The 13,106-nt window shown below is 38.1% G+C and overlaps 1 protein-coding gene across 3 annotated transcripts in view; it reads right to left on the minus strand.

Annotated features, from left to right (window-relative positions):
- The window catches only part of LOC127450024 (netrin-1-like), a 71,191-nt gene extending 58,727 nt beyond the window's left edge, over positions 1–12,464 (minus strand). Inside the window, exons 1-2 of one of the 3 annotated variants that reach the window (XM_051713727.1) lie at positions 12,310–12,464; positions 11,013–12,051 (exon numbers count right to left, since the gene is read on the minus strand). In XM_051713727.1, coding sequence (XP_051569687.1) covers positions 11,013–12,027 — 1,015 coding nt within the window. In that variant the 5' untranslated portion in view covers positions 12,028–12,051; positions 12,310–12,464. The other 2 variants (XM_051713728.1, XM_051713729.1) reach the window with 2 other exon arrangements.
- Between the last annotated feature and the right edge of the window lie 642 nt (positions 12,465–13,106).

The raw sequence follows: 13,106 nt of genomic DNA on the forward strand, positions 1-13,106 counted from the left end.
GTTGGCCGTGGCAGGTGTGGGCTCGTTGGCCGTGGCAGGCGTGGGCTCCTTGGCTCGTTGGCCGTGGCAGGCGTGGGTATTGACAAGCTGTGAGGAAGGGTCTTCGTGATCCTACGCACAGACAGAAGTGGTGGACAAATTAACGTGGAAACAAGGGCCATGGGAGGCTGGGCTGTGGTATGGCGTGGAGTAGACTTAAACTTGATGGTGACATGGTGTGGAGCAGACTCAGGCGTAGCTGTGACATGGCATGTGGGCTGAGGTTTGGCCGTGATATAGTGTGGAGCATGTTGAGGCGTTGCTGTGACATGGCGTGGAGCAGGCTGAGGTGTGGAAGACTCGGAAACCGGAACTGAGATTGAGAGGGGAGGATCCTCAGAAGTGAATGTCTCTAAGGTTAACTCCACGTATTCCTCCCACGTGTGATCACCAGACTCCGGCAATTCCCTCCACTTGTGAGCTATGATCTACAATCTGACATAGGGATTTCAAGTGGGAATCGGTAAATCCTGTGTGTCTGGCAATGGTGCTAAATAGATGAGAATATTCCCTGATTGGAAGGTTCGCTCAGCTTAACTGGATAAAACGCTGCTAGATCCATTTCGGAGGGTCAGTCTTTCTGTAACAAATCAGGAGAGGTTGGAGGATCTAAACGCAGTATTTTTAATAAACAAAAGAAAACCAGGTAACGCAGAACATACAGAAACAAAACACGGGGAACAAACATACAGAGTAACGCATAATACATGCAAAGACTGACAAAGGAAACAAGAAAAAACAAGGGCTTAAATATACAGGGACAAACAAGGAACACCTGTGTAAACAATCAGGGGAAAACCAATCATAAAATGAAACTACAAAGGACTACAAAAACTAACAGGAAACAGGAACATGGGAACTAAACAAGAATTTCAACATAAAAGTCAGTGCAAACACGGGAATTACGTGACAGTAATTCTAATCCAATGCACTTTTTGTCAAATTTTGCAAATATCTCCTCACAGCTGCTAGCTGTCCGTTCTGTGGGTGGACTGAAAAAAAATCTAGTATTTGTGCACAGCCCTGGCTCTGTAAATGGGACAAAAACAAAGTGGATCAGACCGATCCACACAACACTACTCCAGCCAATCAGCAACAGGGGGTGGTTATTTTGGTTAGCAAACCGAACTGTTACTGTTCATGTATATGGGGGGGGGGGGGGGGGGTGGAGCTTCCAAGGGAGCACTGAAGGGAGGGGTGTGTTTGTTTTGGCAGTTGAGTTAGAATATCAACAGTGTTTCTCAGGAATCGATGAGTGCACCTTTAAGGTCTGAAGTGGGAAATTTCAGCTTGGGTATTCCCACCTCCAACTTTGTCTGGACCGTGGCATAAAAATGGTTCTGATTTTCTGACAGTATGTAGAAACTGACAGTGCAGTCATGCACAGGCCACCCAGTGGTAAAGCATGACTCTGCCTGAATCATCTCTCAACAGCTAATGACAGAAAACCTTCATCTATCATTAACTCCCTATTGGCAGCCACTGTACTGATGTTGTCATAATTGGAATTTCTGTGTCAGCTGCAACTGCTGCCTTTGATGTTTGTTGGTGGGGTAGGCAGAGTGTCCACAAGTTAGACGGACACGTTTGTGTGTACTGAAGTATACTGAAGTATAATATACAGTGTAGAGAAGGTAAAGACCAGTCCATGTGACAGCTGATCTGAACAAAATTTGGGATAATTGGCAGGAATAATAAAAAAGGCCAATAATGAAGAAATCTAATCTTTAGATGTGTGCATCTCTCTCTCTTGTGTGTGTGTGTGTGTGTGTGTGTGTGTGTGTGTGTGTGTGTGTGTGTGTGTGAGCTGTTCTGGTCATGAAGTATCACATTTTTTGTGTGTGTGCCAGTGTGTGTAATCCAACTCTGTGTGTGTGTGTGTGTGTGTGTGTGTGTGTGTGTGTGTGTGTGTGTGTGTGAGCTGTTCTGGTTATGAAGTATGAATTTTTTTGTGTGTGTGCCAGTGTGTGTAATCCAACTCTCTGTGTGTGTGTGTGTGGGCAGGTTTGGGTGGTTTACGAGGAAATTGTTTTAGGTTAGAAACTGGTAATTACAAGGGTGTTATGCTATAAATGTGGTTTATGAGGACATTTCTAGTGTCCCATAAATCAAATTGCTTAAAAAACATACTAAATGATGTTTTTTTTGAAAATGTAAAAATGCAGAAAGTTTTTTGTGAGGATTAGGTTTAGGGGTAGGGTTAGAGTATAGAATCTATAGTTAGTACAGTATAAAAATCATTATGTCTATGGAGAGTCCTAATAATGATAGCTGCACCAACATAATAATTTGCTTTTACTTTGTAATTGTACTAACGCCAAAACATATTAAATTAAAATATCTGAAATCATTAACTTAAATATTTACTTTGTTTTAAAAATCTTTTATAGTATAAAATAATCACAGTTAATATCATGATTTTCGACCAGTCTTGTTAACATGTTTAACATATTTAATTAATATCTTAAGTTAACAAGTCACCCTTGATTTAAAAAATATATATATTAAAAAAAAATCCTTGCAGCCCCCTGAGGGTCCCTGGACCCCAGTTTGCAAACCCCTGCCAAGACTTCTATTGTTTAAAATCAAGCTTATTATCATTACAAGAGCTTTGTAGTAAGCGCTTTTGTAGTATTCAAACCCTAAAAGAATAGTTTTTGCATTTTATGGGCCAAACTACCATAGACATTACCCCCGACTTGCTTGAATATTTGGTTACAGACTTAAATATATATATATATATATATATATATATATATATATATATATATATATATATATATATATATATATTAATTACTTTATGATTAATTTTTTTCCTTTGGGTATATCCCTGGATCACAAAAAAAAAAAAATAAAAAAAAAAAGAAGAAAAAAAAACAGGTTTTGTCAGATTTTGAAATTTTTTCTGCCAAATAATTGCATAAAATCCCCCCACACACAAAGAAATACCACCCAAAACATACATTTCAGCACACACAAGCAGATATTACTTTTATGAGCCCACTTTGTCTTTAACTACTTAAGCATTTGATACAATGTACATATTATGTATAAATGTGTTGTTGCATTGTACTTATATTCAAAGTACCTGCATTTAATTACATCTGTAGTTACACTGTTAATCTTACCACTATCCTTAAACCTAAACCTAACCCTATCCCAACCCTTACCCTAAACCCTAACCATAATCTAAACACAAACCCCAACCCTTCCCCTCAAACTCAGAAGCAGCCAATTTGAATCTCGTGAGAATTTTGCTGAACAACATGTAGTTACACAATTAGTACATTGTTTTGTATGTATTTTATAGTTAGTACATAGTAGTTTAAGATACCTAATATAAAGTGGGACCAATTTTACTAACACTTACACAACTCTGCACTACCCTTAAATCCCAAAAGCCATGTTTACTTGTCAACTACTGTTGTGGTTGCCCACTGAATGAATGTCAGCACAGTCAGAAGTATACACACTGTCGTCAGTTTGACAAACAATAAACACTAATTACATACAAGGTATGTTTAGTGACATGAAAATAATTATTGCAGGTCATGAGCTAAGAGGACATTCTAAAAGAAGTACTATAGTATTACCATGTTTTTTCTAATTATAGTGCAGCCGCAATTATTTTTTTTTAAGGGGAGTATCCACCTGTGTCAAACCATTTTTCACTTTCAGCATTTCACTAAAGACCTTCCAGTTTTTCAAGACAAGTGTATTTCAAATGTGGTATCATTGCAAGACCTGAAACCTGTTGCAAAGCTTTGGCAAGAATCTCAACCGCTGGGACAAAACACAGGCACAGAGATCCAAAAAGAGAATCAAATAATGCCCAAAAGACCGATCACAAATAAACTCTGACTGACGGGGGATTAAAAACATAAATATTAGTGGGGAAACAATCAAAAGGCCAAAGCAAGCAGAGCCTTCCACCAGAAAATGGACCACTTCTCCTAACCAGCCTCTATAACCAGGATATATCATGTTTTCTCTGAACTCCCATAAACCTCTGCAAAGCCTTTTGGCTCAGAAATCATGTGTGTTTTGAATTATGAGCTCAACAAAACAAAATCCCTAAAACATGGAGCTGCATGCACAGAGAAACCCACTACTCTGGGGTTTGGACTTTGAAATCCCCAAAATACATCCCCATTGTGTTTTGTTTTTCCTTGTTCTGTTTTTGTTCCAATCGTCCTCTGTACTTCACCACAATAGCACAGACCTACAATCCTACTACAGTCGTACAGTTTTAGGATGTCAAACAATGCTAGTTGTTTAATGGATGTTTTTTTTTTTTAAATAGCCATAAATTATTGGTGTTATATTAACAGAATATTCCAGGTTCAATAAAAGTTACGCTAAATCGACAGCATTTGTGGTTATCAACACTGAATACTAATTACCACAAAGAAATGATTTTGACTCATCACTCGTTTATAAAAAAAGAAGACAGAAGACATTATTTGAAACCACTGGAGTCGTATGGATTCCTTTTACTATGATTGTCTGTGCGTTTTGGAGATTTCAAGTGCTAATCACCATCCACTTGCATTGTATGGACCTACAGAGTTGAAATATTCTTCTAAAAATCTTCATTTGTGTTCAGTTGAAGAAAGTAAGTCATACACATCTGGAATGGCATGAGGGTGAGTACATTTTTGGGTGAACTAACCCTATAAGCATGTGCTTTGATTCTGCAGGAAACCGGTAGTATAAAAACCAACGTTAAAAAGTGAAAAAGAGTTTTGCCCGCGTTATGTGACATTTAGTCCAAATGTATCAACATGTGCATGCAGGAGAGAGAGATTCAGGATATTAATTGATTTTAGGTGACCAGATGAATATTTGTGGTGAGTTTTGTACGGACTTCTCATTCTCTCTCCTGATGCAAATGTCGCACAATCGTCTTGTGAGTTGAATCGTTTGCCCTGAGTGACTGCAGGGTCCCACAAGGGTATTAGGAGGTGTGTGAGTTTTCATGCTGTGGGTGTCAGACCCACCTCTAAAAGACTGACCGGCAGCCCACCTGCTTCCAATTAACAGCTCAAAGTCGCGCCTGCTTTCTCTCTCCGTCTTATGTCTTTTCTCTCTCTCTCTTTCTGCTGTTTTTTTTTTTTTTTCATTTTTGCGATTTTCTTTTCATTTTGAGAAAACTTCCTATGATCACACAGAGTTAGTATAATGAATGATAATAGTATAATTGATCATTTTTATTTCCTGTTTTTGAACAAAGAGTCGATAATAGTTGATATCCCTGCTGTAAAACACTAGATTAAACCAGCCTAAAATGGTTTGCTGGTCTTAGCTGATTTAACCTGTTCTGTCTCCCAGCATAAAGACCAGCCTGACCAGGTTGAAAGTCCATCTAAGACCAGCTAACCAGTTTAGGCTGGTTTAAAGCAATGTTTCCAGTTTAACACAAGTTAAGCTCAATCGCCAGCATTTGTGGAATAACATTTATTACCAGCAAAAAATTTTCGACTCAAATGCCTCGCTGATTAAAAAATAAATTGTGGTTATAGTAAAGCACTCAAACCGGAAGTGAATGGGGCCAGTCCATAAACATTAAAATACACACGGTTTCAAAAGTATAGCCACTAGATTTTAACAATATATAGTGTTAACATGATTTTAGTGTGATAAAATCAGGGATTTACTGGCGTTACGGAGTTTATCGGATTACAGCGTTTACCGGCGTTACTTCGTCATGACAATGAAAATGTAATATTGAATAAAACTTTATACTGATAAGGTTAGTAAGTGATTTTATCACACTAACACATATAATGTTTAAATCTTGTGACTATACTTTCGAAACAGTGTGTATTTTACTGTAATGCTTATGGACTGGCCTCATTTACTTTTATTGTAAGTGCCTCACTGTAATCGTGATATTTGCTGTTTTAAATAAAATAAACAAGCTTAACTTGCATTGAACCTGAAACAATTCTTTAAGCTCAGATTTTCAGCAGGGATATATGTAAAGAAGTTCTATAATTTCTATACCCCCTTCCAGTAATTCATGGATTGGTTCAAATGTGTTAAAAGGTCAACTTTAAGATTATAAAAGATGTTTTTAATTTGCTCAAACAAAGTCAATTTGTTACTGAAAAACAAAAAGGAGGATTTGAATAACTAAAAATGAAGAAAAAAACTGTGCTATTGTACTTGAGATGTTAGTAAAGCATTTTTGAACGTATAAACTTTTTTCTGTCAAGTTTCTCTTTATCCTGATTTCCACAACTACATTTATACACACGCAGCACACACAGAAGGAACTGAATGTCTGGCAGTGAATCACTGTTTTCTGTAGGGGGGCTGAGGGGTATTATGACATCAGCCTTTTGCACAATTCTTTCAGGAGACTCATGGTCCGGCAACACCACTGAGAAACCCACAGATGGTCCACAGACCCAGAACAGCCCCTCATAGTAGCCCAGAAATTTTCTCTACAGTTCCTGTTAGTCTGCTCACATCACAGCAGGCCAAAAACACTATGACCTAGAGGACCACAGTGGAACAATGCATGGAGATCCAGAGCAGTTTTTTTCTGAAGACAATTCCAGCAGTCTGCTTTATGTCAAGAGCTGCGATGCCCGTCTGGCTTGTTCTCCCAGTGACCATTAATTATTTTCTACCCACATGGATTACTGTGTTAACTTGCTTATATAAACATTCAGTACTGTAAACAACAAAGTTTTGCTAAAGAACACAGTAATCTGGAAACTAAATGTATGACACCACAATCAGAGATGAATTAAATGAATGCCTACTAAACGTTTATGCGTAAATCTGGTGTGCAGCATGCCTTGTGTCTATTTTTAGGGTTTTCAACTTTGTGTTGGATGGAGCATAGAGCTAATTTGGTATTGATTTAATCGCAGAACATTGAAAAACCCCCTGCCTGCTCAGCACACATTTGTGCACAAGGCAAGAGAGTTTTATGTTTTGAAAGTTTCCAAATGGCTGTCAGGGTTATGTGAAAGGGAAGAGACGGGAGAGTGAGGATCCAAAAGCAGAACTTTGTAATTGTAAACAATAGAAGAGGATACAACGATGAAGGTAACATTCGAAAAAGAAGCTAATACAAGTGCACTACATACAAACAAGAACCAACACAGGAACAAAGACCAAGAGGGTATATATATATATATACATGGGCTAACAAGAAGACGAGGAACACCTGGAATACATTCAGGAGGGAAACCAGGAAAACAGACATGGCAATGATTACAAAACATTTTCAAAATAAAAGTCCTTGGGGGGAAAACGTAAGAATGATGTGACAATGGCCTTCCAAAAAGTAGAATCCTCATCTCAAGTCCAAGTCTAAAAAGGATTTCTATTAAATCTGGCATGAAACGCTCTCTGCCAAGAAATCTGTATGTCATCAAAAAAATATTCTGCTTGTATCAAAGGAGATTTTATCACTATTTCTCTTTCAAATCTTAAGTGGTATTCCCAGAAACTAAGAGATAAGTGCATTATGGGATGTATTATATTTTGTATCACACAGTGGTGTATTGTTTCTGATTTATACAATGAAATGACACATTAACCCCAAAAAGTTCAGAAAAAATTAAGCCAAAAACATAAATAGCTTTATCCATTCCTCATGAGAATTAAACATGGTTTTACTACAGTAACTTTAAACCAAGCTATTTCAACCAAGCTATTTGTAGTAAAATCACTGTAACCACAACATATACCATAGTTTTACTTAAGCACCACCTATGGGTCATGCAATGTGAAAAATGAAAATTTTGTAACTTTTGAACCGTATGTCAGCTTCCTAAACATAGAACTAAATTCATGGAAGTGGTGAGATTTCAATGACACCAAGTGGTATAAGTCTACTGTGCAGATATTCTATTCTATTCTGTTCTATTCTATTCTATTCTACTGTATATGTCTATTCATGTTCTATTTTATATATTCTATCCTATCCTGTTCTGTTCCATTTTATTCTCTTTTATTCTGTTATGTTCTGTTTTGTTCCATTCTATTCTATTCTACCCTACCCTGTCCTGTCCTGTCCTTTCCCATTCCATTTTGTTCTTTTTTTTATCTTGTCCTGTTCTATTCTATCATGTTCTATTGCATTATATTTTATCCTGTCCTAATCTATTCTGTTCTGTTCTACCCTTTCCTGTTCTTTTCCATTCCATTCTATTCTACCTTTTCTTGTCCTGTTCTATTCTATTCTGTTCTATTCTATTCTATTTTATCCTGTCCTGTTCCATTCTATTCTGCAGTATTCTATTCTATTCTATCATGTCCTGTTCTGTTTTCTTCTATCCTGTCTTGTTCTGTTCCATGCTATTATATTATATTATATTCTTAAATTATTTGGTGATGTTTAAGGCATTTTCAAACAGCAAAATGTTTTCTTTTTTTTTTTTTTTTTTTTTTTTTAATTAGATGATATCTTTTAATTTGTACTTAAAAGTCTTATCATCATATTCCACATTGTATACGTAAATATACAGTAGAAACACAGAAATACATTTAAATTAACAATTACATTACCTATTTTAACAATGTAAAAAAATATGCTGTTTTTTTCTGTGCTATTTGATGATTATTATGGCTTTGTGGGCTTTGCAATTTAGCGAGAATTGCACAGTACTGTCTGCATCAAAGCCGGATTCATCTATCTACAGTAGATAACATTCCTATCATCCTGAGAATGTTGCACCTAATTTCCCACAAATATCTACCCTGGCTCTCCTCATTCCAGAAAAAAATAGAAAGAAGAAATATATCTACGCAGAGAGACCTAGTTTTAATTATGAGGAATTTGATCAAAGCAAGAAGATTTGTACCACATGTAACAATCTCTTTGAACCATTTTGAAACAAAACTTACCAGCCTTTTTAATACTAACACAGATTATCTCAGTTACAGATTCAACACTGGGTCTGGCTGTTCACCTCTGCATTTTTGCGTGCAAAAGCAAAGCATCCTGTGAAAAAACACAGTTGCTGTCAGTCATCACTTATATCATGATGATGCACTCATTCGCCATTCATGGGAACAAAAATTTATTTTTTTCCGCAGGTCTACTGACATAAATTCACCTATTGCAAAGCAATATTTGCATATGCATGAAAGCCATCTGCCAAGTATGTTTAAAGATCTATTCTATGTTTATTTTTATTTTTATTTTGCCATGCAATTATCGGATCGACAAAGTGACAACTGACTGACTTCATAAAATGGACCCTTTCCTGACAGCTTGATGAAACAATCTTACATCATGGGGTCATGCTTAAAACTTCTTGGACAGAGAGAAAATCTTTTTGAGGCAGGAAACATGACAGGCCAAACAAAAAGCACCGCATCATGGAATTTAAAATCAAAGATGTTGATAAACAGCCAAGTGTCATGTCAAAATTGAGAAAATGCAGAAACGGGATTCAGAAATAATTTTTTCAAGTTCTTTTGTGCTTGGGCAACATTAAAGATGTTGTATGTGTAATCTGGAGACCCTAAGTTCCAGCTCAAGTTTTCAACATCGATAGATGTATTTTCGTCCTTTACAAGAGGAAACTAACTTTTAATCTAGAGTTTACTCTCAACAAAACTGATGTAATTTTTCCTTCAATCTGATACAGACACCTGCCATGCAACAACACGACAAGCCTTTTCAGCAAATCTCTCTCTCTCGCAAGAATGTTTGCTTCCTACAGAATGGATATTGAAAGGCTTTTCCAACTCGGTTACACGACTACACACCCACCCATAAAACTGAATAAGAATGGACACTACCTTATGGCCAGTACAATATTTTCGAAATCTGTGGCTGAAAATGCAACAAAACTTGAAATATAATTAACTGAAATGTATTCCATTTAGATGATATTAATTACAATGAACTGTAGAAACTTAAAGAAAATGTGAACATATCAAGTAATCAGACAAGTAAAGATTATTTGGAAAGATATTATGCATATGGAGACATGCAAACATCATACTTGACAGGTGTATGTTTTTTTCTGGTTACTGTGAGTTTATTTACTAAAGATAGTCAAATATTTTGTGAGGAAAAGGCCCATTCGTTTCACAATTACTATTTAAAAAAAATTACTTGTGAAGAAAAACAGAAATATATATATATATATATATTCTAAATTAGAGTGGATTCACTTTTAGTGATTTGTCAGTATTTTAATAGTCTATTTGAATATATTTTGAAGTGCATTGTTTCAGGTCGGATTTGTTAGTTCGTACGATTCTGTTTGCTGATGTAAAAATGCAGATGTGAAGACAAAAATGGTCTCAAACTCCTAAGAGTAAGGATGATCGTTAGTCTGATATGTTCATTTGCATTCGGATATTGTAATTTTGGAACTAAACCAGGAGCTGATCAAATAATCGGGAGACAGAATGAATGAAATAAAAGGTTGAAAATGACCTTCTTCATCAAGTCTTTTGAGAATTGTGCATGCACATACAGTAAGTGCATGATAACTTTCATAATAAAGTAAGACTTTACGTAATCTGACATATGGCAATATATGCTAAATACATAAATATAGCCTACATGTTTAGATATGAGTTTCACCGACATAAAAAGTCACATACTTGTACATAAATGCAATATCTATTTCAAAATCATATAAAAATGGCCATTTTCATAAGTGTAACAACACACATTTTCCTAGTGGAATTGGAATATGCAGGCTACAGATACTCAAATACTAAATGAACATATTGTATACATGTTGATATATAGCCATAAATCAGATTTCTGTATGTAACTGTAACTTTCATTAACATTTCATAGCCATTAATAGACATTTATATATTAGTTATTATGTCATGAAACTTTGATCATTTATTTTCACATTTGAAATACGTCAAATAAACTTCTGATCTAGGAATTCTGTGACTGACTCATTTCTGAAAGTTGTTGCCTTTCAACTTTATACATCACTTGAAACTAAAGGAAAGCAGAATGAACTTACCGACGCATTCGTTCGCCTCTCGGGTCGTTGCGCGTTGCCACGGCCGGTCATAGTGGAACGGCTTACACCTGTCACACTCCGGTCCCGCCGTGTTGTGCTTGCACTCGCACACCAAGTTTCCTTCCCGGTCTTTGACGCACTTCGACGCGTGTCCGTTACACTTACACCGACCACCGACCTGCAGGTCCGACACCGCGTAAAAATACGAGTCCCTGGCCAGTTCCGAGTCATCCTCATTCTCATCACCGAACGTGTGCAGCCGGTTGAAGGTCACTTTGATATCGGTGGCCGTGACCCAGTCCTGGAGCACGGGGGAGTTGTCAAAGTCGTGCGCAGAGGGTCTGCCATCCAGGGTGCTGAAAGCGATGAGGCCACCTGTCAAAGGCTGCATGTCTGTGTGGGAATCCGTGCAGATCGCCTCCTGCTCGTTCTGCTTGGTGATTGCAGCTTTGCTCGGCTTGTTGAACATTTTCTTACACTGGGCTGAGTAGAACTGGAAGGGCACCCAGGTTTTGCCATAATCCATAGACTTGAAAATGGCCATGGATTCGGGGCGAGGCGAGCAGAATTGGAGACTCACGTAGGTCACCTCGAACTTTTTGCCAAGGGACAGCGTCAGGGTCAAGTTTTGCGGATACTGCACGTAGTTTTCCGACTGCCAGCAGGTGAGGTTGTGCGGGTTGTTGAGGTCTGTCAGATACGCGGGTGGATGCGACTTCTTGGGGTCTGACGCGTCGCAGATGTTGCAATCTCTGGATCTTTCCTCGCCCTTCTCGGTCACCACGCAGTACCGGGACGCGGGGCTGCCGCAGGTGCTGGAGACGCGCACGTCCTTTCCGAACGCGGAGTTCACGAAGTCGGGGATGCAGCGTCTCGGGTTGCCGTTCTCGTCGTAACACGGGTCCGGAGTGGAGGACTGAGCCGTGAACATACTCATCCCGTATCCACCACGGGCACCGTTCACCATCCCGGTGATGGACACCATGGAGAGCCACGTTACCCAACCCCTTATCATTGCAACCCGCGCTCTTCAGGGTCCCTGGAGGGAAACAAACAAATGTTTTAAGTGCATTTGAAACCTGACGAATTTAGCAATGCAAAAGGCCTATGCATGTCATTTATTAAGGATTTTCCAATATTAAAACAGACCATTTTGAAAGTGTCGGCTCTAAATAATGCGTTTTAGTGAAACTGCCCTATTGTGCTAAATGCATATATTTCTATACGGTGTGTACGTAATTATATGCGACTTATCCTCTTAGGACGTACAGAAAAAAATCCACACAATACACTATACCTCAGAGAAACTGCTTCACCCGTCTTTAAAAAGAAATTACAGGGTGCTGTCCCTCTCTCTTTCTCTCTCTTTCTCTCGCCCGGATATGTTGTAATCTTTTCCCCACTTTCTTTCAGTCTGAGCACAACCGAAATGAAACTGAAAACCTGCTATTACTTTCCAAGTGTCCCCTTTCTTTCTGTGCCTAACTCATTCACACCTCTGCCTCCCTGTGACTGAGTGTCGCAGCTCAGCCCCTCTCTCTCTCTCTCTCTCTCTCTCTCTCTCTCTCTCTCTCTCTCTCTCTCTCTCTCTGCTGCTCTCCCTGTGTTGAATAGGAAAGGGGTTCAGTCATTTACCATTCTCTGTGCGCCTTCATGTGTAGAGTACTTTATTGCCCTGTATACAAGCAAAATGGAATTGTCATTTATATGTGCAATACCTATACAATTACAGTAAGATAGATAGATAGATAGATAGATAGATAGATAGATAGATAGATAGATAGATAGATAGATAGATGGATGGATGGATGGATGGATGGATTGATTGCTATAGATGGATGGATGGATGGATGGATGGATGGATGCAAACCCACTCTTGGCCACCAACCGTGCTCCGTACACACTTGTTGATTTCAGATCCTTTACATCGACTCACAAAAGACACAGTGACACCGTGTGGTCGATAAGTAAGTAGTCTGTTAATTCTGATCTTCAAGGCCACAATAAATGTGGTTAAGACCTAATGAGCTCTCTTGATATGCACACATAGAAGATGGTAAATAAGTTTTATTCAGTGACATCAGACTAATATAA

Source organism: Myxocyprinus asiaticus, chromosome 13 (assembly GCF_019703515.2).
Source record: "Myxocyprinus asiaticus isolate MX2 ecotype Aquarium Trade chromosome 13, UBuf_Myxa_2, whole genome shotgun sequence".
In the NCBI taxonomy this organism is placed as follows: Eukaryota; Metazoa; Chordata; class Actinopteri; order Cypriniformes; family Catostomidae; genus Myxocyprinus; species Myxocyprinus asiaticus.